The sequence below is a fragment of the Anomaloglossus baeobatrachus genome, chromosome 5 (assembly GCF_048569485.1).
Source record: "Anomaloglossus baeobatrachus isolate aAnoBae1 chromosome 5, aAnoBae1.hap1, whole genome shotgun sequence".
In the NCBI taxonomy this organism is placed as follows: Eukaryota; Metazoa; Chordata; class Amphibia; order Anura; family Aromobatidae; genus Anomaloglossus; species Anomaloglossus baeobatrachus.
Window position 1 is genome coordinate 202827108 of NC_134357.1, and position 21555 is coordinate 202848662.

The 21555-nt window shown below is 44.7% G+C and overlaps 1 protein-coding gene across 1 annotated transcript in view; it reads left to right on the top strand.

The window, feature by feature from the left end:
• Window positions 1-21555, top strand: part of DUSP29 (dual specificity phosphatase 29) — a 1433295-nt gene that overhangs the window by 283252 nt on the left and 1128488 nt on the right. The window contains exon 2 of the mRNA XM_075349099.1: window positions 16266-16391. Within this exon, the coding sequence (XP_075205214.1) occupies window positions 16267-16391 (125 nt within the window). The 5' untranslated portion in view covers window position 16266. The remainder of the gene's footprint in view (window positions 1-16265; window positions 16392-21555) is intronic.

Genomic DNA, 21555 nt, shown 5'->3' on the forward strand with positions numbered 1-21555 from the left:
GAACGATGAACAATTAAATTAAATGATATTATGAAACCTAACGAGCAGTACACGACTCACGATTTGTGAGCGATACTCCGTCACTAGGAGGTGTCACACAGGCCGGCATCGCAAGCGATGCCGGATGTGCATCACAAAAACCGTGACCCCAACGATCTATCGCACGATAGATCTTCTGGTGTAAAGCAGCCTTTAGTTGTGCAGAGCAGGTGGCAAAAAAATGCGATACAGGCCAGAGCACCCCCACCCTGAAGAAGGACGCACAGTCCTTTGAAATGCATTGTTTTTTTGGACCCAGCATGAGTCCGTTGTGCTCACCACCTGACCTTGTGACATCGACACTACTCCATACATGACTCCATTTCAGCCAGGACACCACCGGCCGGGATGTTTTGGCCTGCATCGTGTTTTTTGCCACCTGCTCTGCACAACTAACTCTGGGAGAGGCCACACTTACATTCAGTCTTTCACTCTTCAACCTTTCGGTTTCTGAGTAAGTGAAATTTATGTTGTGTGGCTTAGTCGCCACTGTGCAGCTGCGGTTCATGATATAGAGAAGCATTACTATTGACACTTATGCGGGCTTTGCACGAGACGATACATCGTGCGTTATGTCATCGGGGTCACGGTTTTCGTGACGCACATCCGGCATAGCGCACGACATCGTCTCGTGTGACACGTCCGAGCGACGCAGAATCGCTCACAAATCGTGAGTCGTGTACTCGTCGTTAGCTTTCATAATATCGTTTATTTTCATGGGTGCAGGTTGTTCATCGTTTCCGTGGCATCACACGTTGATCCGTGTGACACCACGGGAACGACGAACACAGCGTACCTACGTCCCACGGCACCCGCCGGCTTAATGGAAGGAAGAAGGTGGGCGGGATGTTTACATTCCGCTCATCTCCGACCCTCCGCTTCTATTGGCCGGCTGCCGTGTGATGTCGCTGTGACGCCGAACGTCCCTCCCACTTCAGGAAGTGGACGTTCGTCGCCCACAGCGAGGTCGTCCGGAAGGTAAGTGCGTGTGACGAGGGTTAAACGAGTTTGTGTGCCACGGGCAGCGATTTGCCCGTGATGCAAAAACGACGGGGGCAGGTACGATCACTCGTGCTATCGCACAATAGATCGACTCGTGTAAAGCAGGCTTTAGTCTATTACCATCGTGTTAAAAGGACCTCCTTGGGTATTATTTAGCCAGAATTTTAATTATAATTATAGCTGGATCATACCTGCCAGGGGTATATGGATAGATCCTCATCTACCCATCTTCCCATGTCATCCTGAATTACACTGACATGAAACACACATTATACATGAGAAGTACTCACATACTGTAGACATGTAAACATTAAACACATATAACCAATAAATATACACACTGTACACACACAAAAACTTAGTTTAAAGCCCAGTTGCTAAAGGCTGCTTTACACGGTACGACCGATTGTGCAATTTCACAATCGATCGTACCCGCCCCCGTCCTTTTTGCGTCACGGGCAAATCGCTGCCCGTGTCGCACAAAGTCGGTAACCCCCCGTCACACGTACTTACCTCTCGTGCGACCACGCTGTGGGCGGCGAACGTCCACTTCCTGGAGTGGGAGGGACGTTCGGCGTCACAGCGACGTCACACGGCCGCCAGCCAATGGAAGCGGAGGGGCGGAGATGAGCGGGACGTAAACATCCCGCCCACCTCCTTCCTTCACATAGCCGGCGGCGGCTGCATGACGCAGGTGAGCTGCTGTTCATCGTTCCCGGGGTGTCACACGGAGCGGCGTGTGCTACCAAGGAAACGATGAACAACTAAATGAAACGATATTATGGAACCTAGCGAGCAGTACACAACTCACGATTTGTGAGTGATACTGCGTCGCTAGGAGGTGTCACATAGGCCGGCATCGCCAGCGATGCCGGATGTGCGTCACAAAAACCGTGACCCCAATGATCTATCCCACGATAGATTGTCTAGTGTAAAGCAGCCTTAAATGTTGGGAAAAAAGACTCCCCTCAAGTAGCTGCAGCATATAGATTCCCTTCCACTCTTTGCCACTACAGCAAGGTGTGTGTGTGTGTGTGTGTGTATGTGTGTATGTGTGTGTGTGTGTGTGTGTGTATGTGTGTATGTGTGTGTGTGTGTGTGTGTGTGTGTCTGTGTGTGTGTGTGTGTGTGTGTGTGTGTGTGTCTGTGTGTGTATGTGTGTGTATGGCAAAGGAATTTTAAAATGGCACTGGGAGTTTTATTAACATAGTACTGCAGAGGTCAGTGTACATGCCTATATTACCTTAGGCCTCCGACACACATCCGTTAAAATCACGCATGTGTAATGCGGGCCGTTTTTCAGGTCCGTGATCCGTTTTTATGTCCATTTTTATGGTACGTGTGGCATCCGTGTGAACAGTGTATGCTAGCCGTGTGTGCGTGTGGAATGTCCGTGTGTGCGTGAGATACATAACTGACATGTGAGTGTGTTTTGCCAATGTGAAATGGTACGTGTGTGATGTAAAATGTCGTTAATGCTTACCCGCTGACAGCAGACAGTGTCATGCGTAGAGAATGAACTCAGGTGACCTTCACCCGACTTCATTGTCATCCCGCGGCTCTGTCTGTGTCGCGTGCTGATTAGCAGTCACCCGTGAAGAAATCACCGGTGACCGCTAATCCCCAGAGTAACTGTTAGCAGCTCGATTTTCGCTGCTCTCACTCAGGTTACCTGCGGCCTGCTGGAGTCACCCACCCGAGACCTCAACTTACCTGTGACTTTATCGCTGTCACCCGGGCGACTTGCTGTCACAGTTGGAGGATACAGCGGTGGCCGCGAGTTACCTGAGTGACGTCACTGCTGATCGCGATACTTACATCAGTTGCTGCATGGTGCTGCCAGGAGCAGCGGTGTTCTACTGCAGTTCCTGTCACCTTCATGTAGCAGAGCTGGAAACGACGCGGGACCTCCGTGGATTGCGCCGGACATGGATGGGTTTTTGGGGGTTAATAAAGTGGTGAACAAGGGTATTTGTTAGTGTTTATTATTGCAAATAAAGGATTTTCGTTGTGTGTGTTTATTAACTTTAAATTACAAGTTTATCATTGGAGGAGTCTCATAGACGCCTGCAATGATTAATCTAGGACTTATTGGCAGCTATGGGCTGCCATTAACTCCTTATTACCCCGATTGTCAACGCACCAGGGCAATTCGGGAAGAGCCGGGTAGAGTCCCAGAACTGTCGCATCTAATGGATGCGACATTTCTGGGCGGCTGCTGGCTGATATTGTTAGGCTGGGAGGCTCCCCATAACGTGGAGCTCCTCATCCTGAGAATACCAGCCTTCAGCCGTGTGAATATACCCTGGCTGGTATCAAAATGGGGGGGACCACACGTCGTTTTTTTTTTAAATAATTATTTATTTTTTATACTGCAGATTATAGACCCGCCCAACGGCGGCTGTGATTGATTGCATTGAGACAGCTGTCACTCAGCGTGTGGGCATGTCTAACTGCAACCAATCATAGGCGCCGGTGGGCGTGGAAAGCAGGGAATACTAGATTGATTAATGAGCGTCCGGCTTTTTCAAAATAGTAAAAGCCGCCAGAGCAGTGTGAACGCCGTGCAGCGCTGTGCCGGTGATCGGGGATCGGTAAGTGTGAGAGAGGGGGGAGACTGACCGACAGACAGAGAGACAGACAGACAGAGACCAACCGACGGACTGAGGGAGATTGACCGACATACACAGGAAAAGAAAGAATGACCGACATTGCTAGAAAAAAATCACAAAACGTACACGGAGCATATGGAGATGCATCCGTGCAACGTACTTGTGCGCACCAAACCATTGACTTTCATGGTGTCCGTGTGTGCGTGTTCCGTGCAGGAAACAGACATGCTGCCGTGAAAAACGGAAACACAAACGGATCACGGACACGGACATGATGAAAAACGCAAGTTTGACCACAAACATAGATTAACATTGGTGCACGTTTGTCTGTGTCTCCGGTATATACGGAAACGGACAAAACACGCACGTTTTTAACGGATGTGTTTCGGAGGCCTTAAATGAAGCTCCACACTTCAGCCAAAGTGTCTGCTCCAAACATGCAGAAGCAAGGGGAAGGGCCCACCAGAGGATCCTGTGGTGCTCTGGTGATCTGTTCCGACACTGATTATGGTCTCTATCTGATATCACTTGTTTATAACTGTTGTTAGCATGTGTAGTGATTTTTCATGAAACTGTGTATTCTATTTGAAATGCTTTGGCTGATGTTTTCCTAGTTAACACAAACAAGATGAGAGATTTTCTATTGAAATTGTCCCGGTGCTGAATAAACTTCTTTACATGTCTTTACTCCAGAGGTGTATCTAGGTTTTCTGAATTCAATTTGGCGACCCCCCCCCACGCAGTTTGAGTAGTCGTAATATCACCCATCATTCAGATTTGATTTTCGCAATTACAGTCACATGCCGACTAACTCCTCTTCCTAATTCTCTCAACACACAGTGAAAAACTGAGAGAAACAGGAAGAAAAGCTAGTTGTTACATAACCGTAAGTATGAAGACTACATATGAGTGAAGTGGCCATGTGATGACTGATGTAACCAGCAAGGAGAGTTGAATCCTGACAGTGAGAATATTACAAAATGTTAGAATTGTGGATGCTACAGTACTTAATTTTATAATTAAAAGGCCTGTCCAGGTTTGAGATGAAAGTCTGCAGTCGGATTCTCCCTTGCCAGTGGCAGGAGTGGACAGTCATGTGATCACAAGTATGCAATTTGGATACTTCTTGCCACATTCTGACTACACGTGTCAAATCATTTTAATTGAGCGAGGCCATGCATTTCTAGTCGGCAGGTGGCTGCATGTATGTAAATCTATAGTTGCGGTTTCATAACTTCCGACTCTCACCAGCACCAGAGAATCCTGACAGTGTGCAGTGTTCACTGCGAGAATTCAGAAGTCTGCAGTCACATAGAGTAACTGCAGAATCATCACAAACTTGGACAACTCCTTTAATGCTCCTAACATAAATAAAAACATAGTAACCTTTAACTTGTCAGATGGCACAACACTTTATTAACATAGCCATTTATCACATAATCTTTCAAGTTACAGACTGTCACATATGTACAGGATCAGAACTAATGACAGCACAAGAATGTATCATCAGAACCACCAGCAGTATCAAAATACATCACTTGAACCCAGATCAGTACAGAAACACAGCATCAATACACTCATCAGTACAGAAATACATAATCAGAACTAGCAGCAGCACAGGAATACATTTCTAGAACCCCCATAAGAACAGAAAGACCACATCAAACCCCTCATTTTTGCCTAAATACATCACCAAAACCACCAGCAGTACAGAAATTCATCATCAGAACCACCAGCAGTACTGAAATTCATCAAAAGAACCATGAGCAGTACAGATATTAATTATAACAACTACCAGTAGCACATACTGTAAATACATTACTAGAGCCCCTATCAGTACAGAAACACAGCATAAAAACCCTCATCAGTACAAGGTACATCAATTATAATGTCAGGTCAGCCTCATATACATTTGTATTGCATGAACTTAGAAATTCCACAACATACTTAACAATGGTAAGGAGTAAATATGAGCAATCATGCCAAAGATCGGATCGTTCATGATCGCTGAACCTGCCTGAGATCGCCGATAGGATCCTAGCCAATCTGATCATCGATCCTGGCTAAACCCATTAAATTCAATTGGAGGGAAAATTGATGTGTTGTAAAATGGTGTAGGGGACTGTAAAAGAAAGAAAATAAAAAAGGGTTAGAGCAGTACATACTTACGGAGTCTCCCCACAGGTGCAGCGCTACTTCCGGGGCTGATAATTATCCCTTATACATATTCACTGCTTTCCCCTTCCACCGGAGTCTCTGATTGGCTGCTGATGGACCATGGTCCCACCCTCTGAGACAGCATCTGCAACTGGTTGGAATCACAAACGCTGTCCATTAGATGTGACAATCCTGGCACTTTACTCGGCTCTTCCCAATTGCCCAGGTGTGGTGACATTTGAGGTAATAAGGGGTTAACAACAGCTGTGAGCTGCCACAAAGTCCTGAATTAGTGATAGGTAGGGGTATTTGAGACCCCCCACCACTAATCCTGCAAGTTAAAAGAAATAAACACAAGCACAGAAAAATCCTTTATTTAAAAAAATCAAAAACCCTCTTAAACCAATTTATTAACCCCAAAAACATCCAGGTCTAACGTAATCTACACTATGAGGTCCCACAACGATTTCAACTCTGCTACATTTGAAGACAGTGCAAGACCATAGAATATGACCACCCATTGTGAGCTGCAGGCAGTGACTGAGATGGACCATCAGCGGTGACGTCACTCAGATTAGTTGCGGTTACAGCTGGAGGTTCCAATGGACCTCCACCTGTGAACGCAGGTAACCTGATCTCAGGAGACCTCAATGAACTCAGTGACCTCACCTCAGAAGGTCTCCTGAGGTCTGGTTACCTGCGGTCATAGGTGGAGGGCCATTGGAACCTCCAGCTGTGACTGCAACTAACCTGAGTGACATCACCATTGATTCCTGAGGCTCTGCCTGAAGCTCACATCAGGCTGTCATTGTTCTATGGCCTGACACTTTTAGTTCAGATGTAGCAGAGCTGGAATCATCATGTGACCTTTTGTGTATTACATTTGTGGCGCCCTGGACAAGCCAGGTCGTCACAGAACTACACCAACACACCCCACACCCTGGTTAGGCACACCGAAGCCAAACACAAAATAATTGTTGCCTTCCTCCAGGGGCTGATGTCCACACCAGGGGGTGGGCCAGACGGTTGGTCCCGCCCACCGAGGAGTTCACAGTCCTGGAGGCGGGAAAAGGAAGAAGATGAGTTTTGAAGGTTGAGAAGTGAGGAAGTGAAGTGGTAGTGGAGCAGTCTGAAGGCGGTCCGGGTGTGTGGCCCGGACGGATCAGCAAGGTTGGCAGACGGTGGTGACCGTCTGCAGGAGAGGCTAATTGGAGCAAACCGTATGGACCGTGGACGGGCGGTGGCCCGGCGGTACCGGATCGGAGAGTAAAGAGAAGCCAGCACCATCCGGCAGGGCTTACGGACCCCGACAAGGCTAGGAGTCGCCGTTAAATTTGTCAAATCCGTTAGCGAAGGGAACCTCCGGGGTTTCCCAGCAGTCAAGACCCGATTGAAGGCAACCGCTCAAACTGTAGAGGGAAATACAGTCACCGCCAAGGCTACAGTTCCCAGGGCCAGAGCCTGCGGGCAAAAGGGGCTCCCTCAGCCTCCATCCAAGCTGGGGAGCGGGTTACCGGTGGGAAGCCATTGGAACCGTAACACAACACAGGTGCAGGGAAAGGCAGTCACCATCAACCTGCCGGGAGGAGAAACACCGCAGCCGTCTGTGGGACCCGTCCATCCAGCCGTTTGTTTTACCGGAGACTTTGCATTCATCATTGGCTGAGTGAGTACCACCGTGCCGTGCGGCACAGCGCTGCCCCCGCGACCCTGCACCTCACTAGGCCCCGTAACCCGCCTGCCATACATCCATACCCCTCCCCGGGCCCCGGGACAACCAACCCACGGAGGGGAGAACCAACATCTAAGCTGCTCCCTGTCATCGCTCCCGGGATCCCCGTCCAGAGCAGCGGTGGTGTCACAACCTCACCACAACCGTGGGTGGCGTCACGGACAATCAATCCCCAAAACCATTCCCCTTTCACTCACGGGCGAGGAACGCCGCTCGAGTCCCCGGGATCCGGCCCACCGCTTGAGCCACCACCGAGCAGCAGCGGCCGGACCCGAGCAGTGGGTGAGCGCAGCGTCCCCTCCTCCGCCCGCGACACATTAGACCTGGGTGTTCTGGGGGTTAATAAAGTGGTAAAACAAGGTGGGTTTTTTTGTATGTCTTTTCAAATAAAAGATTTTTTCCATGTTTCTATTTATTTCTTTTCATCTACAGATTAGTAATGGGGGTCTCATAGTCCCTCCCCATGACTAATCTATGTCTTGGTGGCATCTGTGGGCTGCCACTAATCCCTTTTACCCTGATTTCCACTACACCAGGACAATTGGGAAGAGCCAGGTAAAGTTCCAGGATTGTTTTATCTAATGGATGTGACAATCCTGGGCGACTGCAGGCTGCTATTTTTAGGCTGGTGGAGGTCAATAACCATGGGCCTCCTCAGCCTGAAAATACCAGCCCACAGCTGTTGGGCTTTATCTTGATTGAGTATCAAAATTGGAGGGGACCGCACACTGTTTTTTAAAAAATGATTTATTTAAATAAAAGAAAGAGTTGCATCTGATTCCTCTTATTAGGATACACAGCCAAGATAAGCGCACAGCTGGGGGCTGCAGTCTCTAGCTGCATGCTTTATCTGCACTGGTATAAATATATAGGGTGATTGCAATGCATTTTTTTAATTTAGTTATTTTACACCAGCAGTATAACGCTGTCAGAGAGGGTGGGTGCGCAGACTGACTTCAGTCAATCAGAGATGCGGGTGGGCAGGGAAGGTAGTGAATATGTATGAGGGATAATTATTAGCCCTGGAAATAGTGCTGCATTCGCGGGTAGACTCAGTAAGTATGTACTGCTTTAACCCTTTTGCTTCCTTTTTTTTTTACAGTGGCCAATCACAGCCATGCAAATACTTGACATGGCTGCATTGGGCAGGAAGAGAGTATGGTTTTTGCCATGTGAACATTTATTGATCCTTGGCAAGATCACCTACTTTTGAGGTACAGTGGAACCTCGGTTTACGAGTAACTTGGTGTGTGAGTATTTCGCTATACGAGCAAAGCTTGCTGTAAATTTGTAACTCAGTTTATGAGCAAGCTTTGCTGTACGAGCAAATACTCACCGCACACACTTCCGGTTCCGTACTTTCACCGCACTCTAACCCGCTCTTGCAGTCCGCACAAACACACACAAACACACACAAACACGCAGAAACACGCAGAAACACACACAAACACACACAATATACTCACCTTACCTTCCGTTCCATCACCGGCCTCCCGCAGTTCTTGTAGTTTGCATGTAGAGGTTATGTATCGGGTAACCATCGCTACGATGGAGGAACTTCCGCTGTCAGCTGCTTCTCAAAAGCAGCGCGCTGACCAAAGGCAAGCGTCTCCTGCCTTTGATATCAGCGCTCTGGCAGCGGAAGCTCCTCCATCGTCGCGATGGTTACCCGATACACATCCTGTATCGGCGAACTACAAAAACTGGGAGGCCGGCAATGGAACGGAAGGTAAGGTGAGCATAATATGTGTGTGTGTGTGTGTTTGTGCATGATTCTGCATTTGTGGAATGGCAGAATAGGGGACCAGGATGGGACATTGAACAAGTTGTGGAACGAATTGTCTGGGCTTGCATTATTTCCTATGGGAAATTTTGCTTCGCTAGACGAGTAACTTGGTTTACAAGTACACTCCCAGAATGGATTGTTCTCGTAAACCAAGGTTCCACTGTAAATGTATTGATGAGAATTGGTTACTGTATAATCCCAAATAAATATTTACATACATTTGCATCCTTATAGATGACATTGTCTCTGATTAGAGTTATTCTTTCTTTTATTCATCTTCTCCAGATGCCATGATGACTTTTTACATCCACAGCTCGTATCTCCAAAATTCCATCTTCTTTGATCCTCTACAGCACCTCTCCGCACGATACCCTTAAAAATAGCAGAATGTTTATAATGTTCTTAAATAAAAATATCTGCCCTAAACTGTGCACCTGAATAAATAATTGATCCTCATTGTGTTCCCTTCACAAAATATGACCTACACACTGTCCCTCTTATGGTACAAGGCTTCAACACAGCTCCACTGCTCTCTCCTATACCTGGAAGGAAAAAGAGAGGTATTCAGCTCACCCAAATAGTGTCCTCCAGTCTGCGGTGAATGCACGTAGTCCCTCGGACAGGCAGGTCCGTGTTCCAGGAAGGTAGCAAAGAAAAGTAAGTGGGACTCAGCACCAATGCGAATAGATAAAAATCTTCATGCTTTATTTGAAAAAAGTTAAAATTAATAAAGGGTCACAGATCTTTCCAAAAACGCCATGCGGCTTGACGCGTTTCGGACACAAAAAGGGGAATTTAAAAGCAGTCCTTAATCATAAGCCATGTAAGATAGAAGGCAAGAAGTATATATAGCACTTTAAAGGTAATGAGACACAAAGGCAAGATGGGAAACAGGAAGGGAGTTCACTCAGAAGAGGGGTAGTATGTCATTAGACTCTATTAACCCCATACGTTGTATGCAGTAGAATAAGCGCGTGTTCATACATATATGTGCATGCATTTGAGAAACAGATCATTCCTAGCGCCTGCAAGACGTTTAGTACTTTTTTTCTATATATATATATTTTTTTTTCTATCTATTTTTTTCTTTACCATCACATATATATATTTTTCCCAAAGAGTAAACTATGGATATTTCATCATTCGATAATGAGGAAAGGCGAAGGAAACTTGAATCTATTTTTTCTGATAATACTGCAGACACACCTGACCTCCCCTTTGGTTCAGAAAAAACATATAACTTTTGGGACCTTGAAAAGGTGTTCACACAGAGACTCAGAACTTGGTGGGATTCTGCCACTCTTAAAAAGTACATTGAAAAATCCATAATCCCACATGGCCTCATTATAAAGAAATTTCCTACTTTTATATTCCATCAGGACTTCCAAACAGAGTGGAATAATATTCTTACCACCTGTTCACTTAGCCTCATGAATCTCATCATTAAAGAGGAAGAAGATAGACTGAAATCCTTTGACATACAAATTAATGAAATACAAGACTTCTTGAATAAAAACTATGACGCAGTAGACTATAAAAATCTTCACGATAAATTCCTCACCAATATTCATAGAATTGAGGATAACCTCATCCAATACAAACAAAGGAAATATAAGAGGGACACCAATGATTATAATACCAACCAAGTTTATTCTTGGAGCACATCAAGGAAATCTATCTTAAAATACCGCAAAGATAACAATCCTAGGGAAAGATCTGTAATTTTTACCCCCACCGATCTGGACACTACAGGTGGCAGTGGCAGTTCACTGGACTCGGATAAAAGCTCAAATATTGCTGAGGGTGCGACTTTTAAGAAATCAAAAAACGGAATGGCCACAGAGGAGGAAGGAAGCACCAGAGGTGCGGTAAAATTCACTCCTCGACGCACCAACAGAAACCGGCATCAGAGATATTAAATATACCTAATCATATTGAGTTTTCTGTTATAAACTTATCTGCATGCTCCATCAGCTCTTGTCAACTGCAAGTCCTCAAGAAAGGTCTGAATTTTGCCCCTACATCTCGGGCTGATTTGTTTCAGACCATCAAGGACATCAATATCTTTATCAGAAACCTCACGATTAAAAAACATTTTTTTTCATCTGAACAGAGCCATGCAGATATTCCTTCCACCTCTAATACTACCATTGAAGTACCCTCTTTTCCACTACACATGAGTCTTAAGGAGCATGTCTCCACGAAAATTCTGTCTGAAATGGACAATTCTAATAATCCTGAACTCCACATTCCTCCTTTCAAAACTGCCAATAAGGACTTTTATCCAGTGGCCTCACGTGTCCCCATTATGGACACATACCAGGATCTAATGGAAACTGAGATTAAAAATATTATTTCTTCAAGTCCTGTGTCCCCCAATAATCTTACTATCCAAGAGTGCAAAGCTCTTAAGGATTTGAGTAAAAATCCTTACATTACCATAAGAGCAGCAGACAAGGGTGGCTCAGTGGTTATTCTCGACAGTTCACTGTATGAAAGGGAAATCATGAATATGTTGGAGGATGCTGCCACTTATAAACGGCTTACTTCTGATCCCACGGAAGTTTTTTCCAAGAAATTGAATACTATCCTTGAACAAGGACTGTCTTTAGGCATCTTTGACAAACATACATGCGACTACCTGACTAATGACACTCCTGTGTGTCCAATTTTCCAAGGACTTCCCAAAATCCATAAGGGCCTCTTTCCACCACCCTTACGACCTATTGTAGCCAGCACCAATTCTCTCACCAGTCGGATTTCAGACTGGCTGGATAACATCTTACAGCCCCTAGTTAAGGATTCTGCTGGCTACATCAGTGATTCCAAGCACATTTTACAAACTCTTCCTGACCTCACTTGGAATGATGATCTGTTCTGGGTCACGAGTGATGTTGCATCGCTATACTCATGTATTCCACATACATTAGCCCTCAAATCTCTATCTCACCACTTAAGTCAGCTGACTAACCTAAGTGACATATTTAAAGACTATGTCATCCTGATTTGTGAGTTTCTCTTGAAACATAATTTCTTCAGCTTTAACCAGAAATTCTTTTTACAAGTCAATGGTTGCCCTATGGGTGCTAGTTTTTCTTGAGTTTTAGCTAATTTATACATGATTTCTTGGGAAGCCATGTACATACATATGCCTGACAATCCTTTTATGGACCAAATCTTTTGGTATGCGAGATACATAGACGATCTCATAATGATCTGGAAACGCAAGAAAAACGCACCCCTAACCAACCTACCTGATACCTTTCTCTCCTATTTGAATTCAAACCACATGAATTTAAGCTTTACTGTGGTATTTTCTGAAAATTCGACTCCATTTTTGGATGTATACCTCACTGGTGACCCTGAAACTGGTTGCATCAATACCTCCTTATACAGGAAACCGCTCAGTGGGAATACCATTCTGCATGCAAATAGTAATCATACCAAACATACTATAAACAATCTACCCCTTGGTGAATTTCTCAGAGCACGCTGCCTCTGATCCACAGATACTGCTTATTTCTCTGAATTGGAAACCATGAAAAAGCGGCTACGATGCAGAGGCTATAAGAATAAGATCCTTTTCCGTGCTGAAAAAACCGCTGGAAAGAAAACCCGCAGTGAACTACTTTTTAATAAGAACGCATCTGATAACCGGAATTGTTCCATCGTTTTCTCCACCCCTCATAGTGCTGATTTTTCTAGAATAAAAGAAGTTTTTCTACGTTATATCCCTCTTCTTCATCAGGATCCGGAGTTAGCTCAAATACTATCCAATGGTGTCAATGTGGTGGCCAGAAAGGCTAAGACCATAGACAATATGATATCTCCAAGCCTATTTATCTCCCAAAATAGAACTGAGACCTGGCTCAGCACAAAAGGCTCCTATAAGTGTGCCCTGCCCCGGTGTGGACTTTGCAAATTCATGAAGAAAACATTATCTTTTCCAGTGGGTGACATCATCCAGAATATTTCTGCTTTTATAAACTGCTCTACCACATATGTCATATACAAAGCTTCCTGTACTATATGTCTGAAAGATTACATAGGCTGCACTTCCAGGCCTCTCAGGAAAAGAATATCTGAGCATACCCACATTCCACTTCCAACCTCCTCTTTGAATCCCCCGAAATATAAAAGATCTGTTTCTGGCCTCACCAGACATTTTCTTGATCTTCATAATGGAGACTTTTCTACTATGAATGTTGTAGGTATTGAGCAAGTGAAAAAACCTTTGAGAGGAGGTGATTGGTTCCGTGAACTTCTCTATACTGAAGCTAAGTGGATACTGCGGCTGGATACCCGGCACCCTAAAGGACTCAATTATCGTTCTGATTTACGCTATGTTATATGATGTTTTTTCTGTCCCTTTTTTTCTTTCTACCTTTTTTTTTTTTTTTTTTTCCCTTAGCACCAATGGCCATATAAACATTTTGAGCAATAAATATACATAGGAAAATAAACCAGAAATAATAAATACATATAAATAAATTAAATATATACAAACAATTTAGTATGAATAAATGTATAGGGAAAGGAATAATTGTAAAATAATAAACAATAAATAACACATTATAACAGTATAATGAAATAATGAATGAATAAATAAAGTAGAGGTGATAAGAAATATATAAAAAATAAAAAATAAAAATAAAAAATGGATAAATATACAAATAAATAAGTAAATAATTATATACATATAATAAATAAACAAGGATAAACAAGTGTAACAGAGGAGCGGAGAATTTAATAAATTAATGAACTATTCATGTTTCGATATATAATGCAATTTTTATTGTTGGATTCCTGGGTACTACATGTTTTGTGTGTTCCTGATAGTGTACATATATGTACATATAATTTAATGCGATATATACTCCATAGGTAGAACGTGGTTTGTCGATTTATCTTTAACACACAAACATGTATTTGCCCTGAAATTATATAATATCTAATTTGCATACATACATATCTAGTCTATTCCTGCCCTACATTCATATAATATACCGTATATATACTCATGTGTGCACATATATATGCGCACACATCTTCATATATATACTTCAAAATCCATTCATATGAAGCACATCCATCTACTATGATACCAATATTCCTTGCAGAAATATATATATATATATATATATATATATATATATATATATATATATATTAATAAAATAAAACATAAATAAATAAAAACAAGTTTGTTTTTTTTTTAAACTAGAATATTGACACATATAAATTAATAAGACAAAAGAAAGGATCGATACATACATATATATGCATGGACGCACAAAAATTTGCTCTTGTGGGGCCCTCTTCACATTCTGATGAATTGTTTTTCTGTTTCTCAAATGCATGCACATATATGTATGAACACGCGCTTATTCTACTGCATACAACGTATGGGGTTAATAGAGTCTAATGACATACTACCCCTCTCACTAATTTGCATTTTCTGAGTGAACTCCCTTCCTGTTTCCATCTTGCCTTTGTGTCTCATTACCTTTAAAGTGCTATATATACTTCTTGCCTTCTATCTTACATGGCTTATGATTAAGGACTGCTTTTAAATTCCCCTTTTTGTGTCCGAAACGCGTCAAGCCGCATGACAAGCCGCATGGCGTTTTTGGAAAGATCTGTGACCCTTTATTAATTTTAACTTTTTTCAAATAAAGCATGAAGATTTTTATCTATTCGCATTGGTGCTGAGTCCCACTTACTTTTCTTTGCTACCTCTCTCCTATACCTACAGGGCCCCTCCTTCACACTGTCCTCTGACACTGAGTCTTCCTATACTTCCCAGTATATTGTGCCTCCTCATCATATTTCCCCTCCTTGGCATACTTTCCCATCCTTGTTGTGGCCTCACACTGTCCCCTCATGGTACCACTCTGTATACCACCCCTCTCAAACTACCAAGTCTCTATTCTGTGCCACCGCATATTTTTCTCATCCTACACTGTGTCCTCAAATGTACCCCCTCGCTCCCCATACCATGTCCTCAAATTTCTTCCCCTTATTTGCTCCCAATACTGTGTCCTCAAATTTCTTTCCCCAATTTGCTTCCCATACTGTGTCCATATACACTCCCTCCTCACTCCCGATACTGTGTCTGAATATATTTTGACTTCTCCCTCTCTCTCCATACTGTGTATTAAAGTTTCTTTCAAGTTCCTCTAATTATAATAAATCTTTGGTGTCTTCAGCACTTACCACACCAAACTTCAGCTGCCTATGCTGCGCCAAGGAGTGACATTAGCATTTGTGATCAGCTGACCTGACTACACTGATGACATCGCCCTGACCAGGAAGTGCCAGTGATTAGGTGTTCAGTAGTTCTCGCACCTGGAAGATGTGAGTACAGTTGATCACTTGTAGCCTGTGCACTGCACTTTCTCTCTGGTAGCTGTCAGCTTGACATCTAGCTGAGAGAATGGCTGACTCCAACTATATGGGGTTGCGGCAAACTGCAGCAGTCAGGGAGACACATTGGACCGCTGCATCAGGTAGCCCGACAGTGCCCACCTGCTTGCTGCACCCGGACCAAGTGCCCCGCCTTCCCTCCCCCCACAGATATGCCACTTTCACTCTAACAAGGTTCACAGTTTAAGAATCCAATCACTGACCAAGTGGACTTAAATTTTCTGTGAATGCTGGTGACCTGCACTTGGTATATTTTGTTTTTTGCACAAGATCTCAACAGTTTGGCTGGCATTTGTAAACTATTGAATAATAGTTAGTGAGGTAATTATAAGGGAAGAAGATAGCACTAATAGGGTACAAGATAAATGTTCAAACAGTTATGATTATTAGCTAATTTATCCAACATTTTCAATATTATTACTTCTTTTTTTATAGAGAAGTTTGTAAAATGTATGTAAAGCCTGATGAAGATAATTAAAAGCATTTACCTGTACATTTTATATTATCTTAGGATGGCTGGTGTCATGTCCAATTATGAGCCATTGCCTGTCCATGATCTACAGCGCCTTCTTTGGAATCACAGAGGATCCACGGGACATGTTAACCAAGTGTGGCCAAAGCTTTATCTTGGAGATGCGTAAGTTACATAGTTACATAGGTTGAAGAAAGACCTAGGTCCATTTACATCAACCTTTTTATTTAGATGTCGACAAATAGCAGAGCTAGATTATTTCTCAATTATCAGTACGGTCTCTAAAACACAAAGCGCTTAATGTAACGGAGGACCCTTAATCAAATAGTAGTTCTCCTTCCTGGGCAATGTAAGCTGCTCAGCCTAAAGCGGGCTTTACACGCTACGATTTTGCTACAGCGATCTCGTTGGGGTCACGGATTTTGTGACGCATATCCGGTCGCTGTAGCGATCTCGTAGTGTGTGACTCCAAGGAGCAATTTTGGATTGTTGCAAAAACGTCAAAAATCGCTCCTTGTTGACATGGGGGTCCGCTCCCAATTATCGATACTATCGCTTTCCCGTTGTTGTTCCTCGTTCCTGCGGCAGTGCACATCGCTGTGTGTGACCCCCGTAGGAACGAGGAACATCTACCTGCCGCCGGCCACAATGCGGAAGGAAGGAGGTGGGCGGGATGTTCGTCCCGCTCATCTCCGCCCCTCCACTTTCATTGGGCGGCCGCTCAATGACGTCGCTGTGACGCCGAGCGGACCGCCCCCCTTAGAAAGGAGGAGGTACGCCGGTCACAGTGACGTCGCTATGCAGGTAAGTATGTGTGACGTGGGTGCGCGATTTTGTGCATGACGGGCAGCGATATGCCCGTTTCGCACAAACAATGGGGGCGGGTCACATGCTAGCGATATCGGTACTGATATCGTAGCATGTAAAGCCACTCTAAGAGAGAGGTAGTAGTCCTAAGTGAGGAGACAGATCAGAAAGATAAATGAGTGTTAACAAGACTGGTAAGGTGCAAGCAGTCCAGACTGGGTGTGAGTAGAGAGATGACCAGTATAAAAGCTGTTAGGTGATAGAGGTGTGAAGAGTGACAACTGTGTTACTGGGTGTAATGGACATAGTGGTGCCTTGGCAGGAACGCTGGCACTCTCACCTTCATGGCTGCCCCATCCCCAGTTCATGCTGCTGTCTCCCAGGTCCTACACATGCTGCACAGACCTCCTGGGAATGTCCATAGACTGAGGTGTGCACACGCCCCTTTTATTAAAGGGCCAGTAAGCCCTGATCTGGAACTGCCTTTCAGCTTGGCTGAGAGGCATTATGTCAAAAAATGTCAAAGTGTCGGAAGATTAAAAATGATGAGAAAACAGACAAAACATAAAGTGGATATTTACAATAATACACAAGGTAATGTGCAAAAGTAGGGAACGAAAGGAAGCAGCGCTCACGATGAGTTTACTACTTCTGTAATCTTGACAGTGGGATTAAACGTACGGAAATGCTTGGCATAGAATGAAAGACGTGAGAATAATGTTCAGTGCATACAACCGACACTTTGACATTTTGTCATTTTGTTGCTCACGGCTGTTATAAGACTTCTGCACGCAGACGCACTGAACACTTTTCCACGACTTTAAACTTTCTTAACCACTGCGCAGGCGCATTAAACTTTTTCCCACGGTCCTAACCTCCAGTCACCTTTCTGCGCAAGCGCTTTTTGTTCTTTCTCTCCCTGCATGAAATCTCTGCTGGCGCTTCTACCCCTCGTATAGCATCGCCGTAGTTTCACTGTCAAGATGTTAGAGGCAGTAACCTCATTGTGAGCGCTGCTTCTTCCCCCCCCCCCCCCATATATATATATATATTTTTTTTTTTCATTTTTTCATTTCATTTTTCATTTTTCAGACTTTTATCCACTGACACAATTCCCTCCAGTTCTCCAGTTTTTTCATGCGCTATGTGAACGCATCTGCGAAGATTTTGCTAACGCATCTGCGAATTTTTTCTGATCTTTTTATTTTTTTATTTTACAAAAAATACTATATTTCTTTACATTTTGATATGAAAAAACTCACCATCAACATATATTGTTCATGTACCATTTTTTATTTTCCACATCTTTTCATATTCACACATCATTTTTTACCCTTCATTCCTTCAATTTAATGTACTTTATTTTTACATTGAACACTTCAAACACATTTTCCTTTTCCTCTTTTTCTTTTTTCTTTTTCCTCCTGCCCTCTTTTCTCCGTGATCATTCTCTCCCCTTTTTTATTTTTTTGCTTTTTTTTCCCTTTATTTCCTTTTTTTCTGTTTGTCAATGTTGGCAACTTTATCCACCGTTGCACGTGTTTATGAGCCACGAAGGGGTGGATGACATAATCTCTGTATACGTGGCTGCATTCTAACACATATATAGGAGCCTGCGACTTCTTGTTTGCTATAGTCTTTCTTTGTACATTGTCCTGATGATGAGGACGGATGTGTCCTCGAAATGCGTAAACCTGTGTAAAAAATAAATAAAGAAAGGAATTCACTAACAAGCATCTGGATTCTCTGTGGCTTGGCGCAGATTTTAAACCTGCTTTCTGCTCTACCTCTTGGAATATATCTACATTGTGGGACCGCTGCCTTCCACATTTACTACGTGCCTTCATAGGGGTTGTGACTTGCACAACCCCATCAGGTGAGTGTTCTAACCCACACTTGCCCCCACGTGTCATACCGGGTAAGACCCTATTTTTGCGCCTTCTCTTTCCACAGTTACCCTCACCGTTGGTGTTGCTTGTTAGCCTGTGGCCTTTTCCTTGGCACCTTTGCTTCTAACTGGTCCCTTTAGCATAAAACTAGTCGGGTCCCGCTAACCAGTATGGCTAACTGGGTGAGCTTGCTCGCAGGGTTCATGCTTGGGATTTTCTGGACTATGTATTGGGAAAGTCCTATCCCCCTCATTGCGCTAGTACCCCGATTTTGGAGCGGGTGGAGAACGGATCTTGAAGGCTCTGTCCTCGTCGGGTAAATTACCATGACGCTTGAAGCTACTTCCTGGCCTAGGGTCCACGTACCCCATCGTGCCCTGTTCCCTGCCCAGTGATGGCACAAGACCGCCGGCTGTCCTCCTCGACAGTCTGTGCCCCTTGTCACGATTGCGACCAGGGTCCAGCTCCTACCAGGCCCAGACCAACATCTGCGACCTAGTAGTCTCAAGGAGCCCAGCTCCTGACCTCTCCTCTTTGAGAGTTACCACTCAACTGAACTACTCCTGACACTACTGACCTCCCCTTAAGCAACCCCCGAAGTGGGTACGACCAAATTACTGTAAAGAATAAATACCATCTGCTATGGCTGGTTCAAGGTTTTTGTGCGCCCCAGGCGAAACAGTCTCAGTGGACCCCATCCACAGGTAGACACATACATACACAGATACATACCCATACAGGCATACATACATATACATATTTAAAGAGAAGTTCAGTAAGATATATATAAATAGATGACTCGCCCACCCCAGGGCTATGGGACACCCGGTGCCGGGCCGGACTAGTCCGGGGGTCGTCAGTGGTGGCTGGGCCCGACTCCGTACCCTGGTGGGGTCAATTAAGATGGCTTCAGTGGGGGTGATTGTTAAAGTTTTATAATTTTCGTGACGCCACCTGTGGTTTGCGGCTATTATGAGGCCTCCGGGGTGATGGAACGGCAGCAATGGTGGTACTGCTCCCAACAGGTGGAGCGGTGCCCCGGGGCAACAGTTGGTGCTTGAAAGTGTCTATGGTGATGTTGGTGTGAATGATACGGTGCAGGGCCGACAGGCAGTGAAAGAAACAGTCACAAACAGTAGTCTCTTTACCTTCTCCTCTTTTACTTTGAGAACAGTCCAGTCCTGGGAGACCGTTACAGGTGGTCGAGGGCTCCGACCGGCCTGGAAGTAACCGAGGTATCTTTTTGGCCAGATGAGTATGAGGCCTACTCCTGTTCTTTCTTTGCTGTTATAGGACCCTGCACTCTGGATTAGCAATGGCCCTCTTGCTGCTGGGACCGATGATACGTCCCTCTCCCTGTGTGGTAGGCTGCGCAGGCCCTCTCGGGTGCTTCTCTGCTGGAGTCCACACCGGGCCCTGGTGATGCAGCTGTACCTTCAGGTTGTTTATAGGCCAGGTGCTTGCAGCTCTCCTGCCCTTTGGATTCAGCTACCAGGGAATATTTTAGGCCCTGGTGGCCACAGACTCCGATGTTCAAGTCTACTTCTTTGCCTCTCTGCAGCTCTGGCCTCCCTGGACTGAGCTAACCAGCTCCAGCCCCAGTTCACCAGACTGCACACTCTGCGTCTGCTCTCTCTGCTCTCTCCTCACAGACTGAACACTAACTCCTCCCTCAGGTCAGACTTGAGGAATGCTCCCTGGAACTCCAGGTTCAGAGCTCCCCCTGCTGGCCTGAGGGAGAAACTGCGTTGGATGTTGAACTTACTGGCCAATGATTCCCCCAATTACCTCCAGGCTCAGCATTAACCCTTTGGAGGGGCAATGCTGTTGTGGCGACCAGGTCCTGGGGCGCCACACTCCCCCTTAGTTAAACTCAGTACTCCTGGACTGAAGAAACAAAAACAAGACATAACATGTTAGAACATTTCATCCCATTATGGGAGGCACATTTTCTTAAACGTTACAAACTTAAACAATACTATAAGAGTCCAGTGTGGCTCCCTGCCGGGTGTCCATTACACTGCTCCATGGGGGACTTGCCACGATAAAACCCCCAACGTAGGCTCTGGTCGTGCGTCAGAGCATTGATGACCCTATGCACGCCGGACGGGTTTTTCTTCAGGGGTGAAGAGTACAGTAGGTGCAACCTATAAACAATTGAAGTTTTGGCCACTCATAGTCCAGTGACCCAGTTGTCCATATACTTAATCATTTAAATAAAAAGCATTTTATACACAACATTACAGACATTTTAAATAACTATATACATTCTAATAGGTACTTTTTCTTTTTACTCTCTATACCTCGGAGGGGGCTGTCCCCGAGTGCTGCGTTGGGACCTGTGTAGCTCTGGTGTTTGTCCCTGACTACTTGGTGTATGCACTACCTCAGTGCTACTGGTAGGCCTAACCCTGATAGGTATGCGTGATGGTTGCCTACGTGGTCTGAGATTCGCCAAGGGTACGACAGGTTCACCACTGGCAGGGGGTTGATTCTTCTGTTCCACTGCTGGCGTGTCATCTTGTGTTGGGACGGACAGTTCCTTAGGTGGATCTGGAACCTCTTCTGTTTCTGGCTCGACCAATTGTGGGAACGTCAAGACTGGTACCACTATAGCATTATTTATTCGGGTC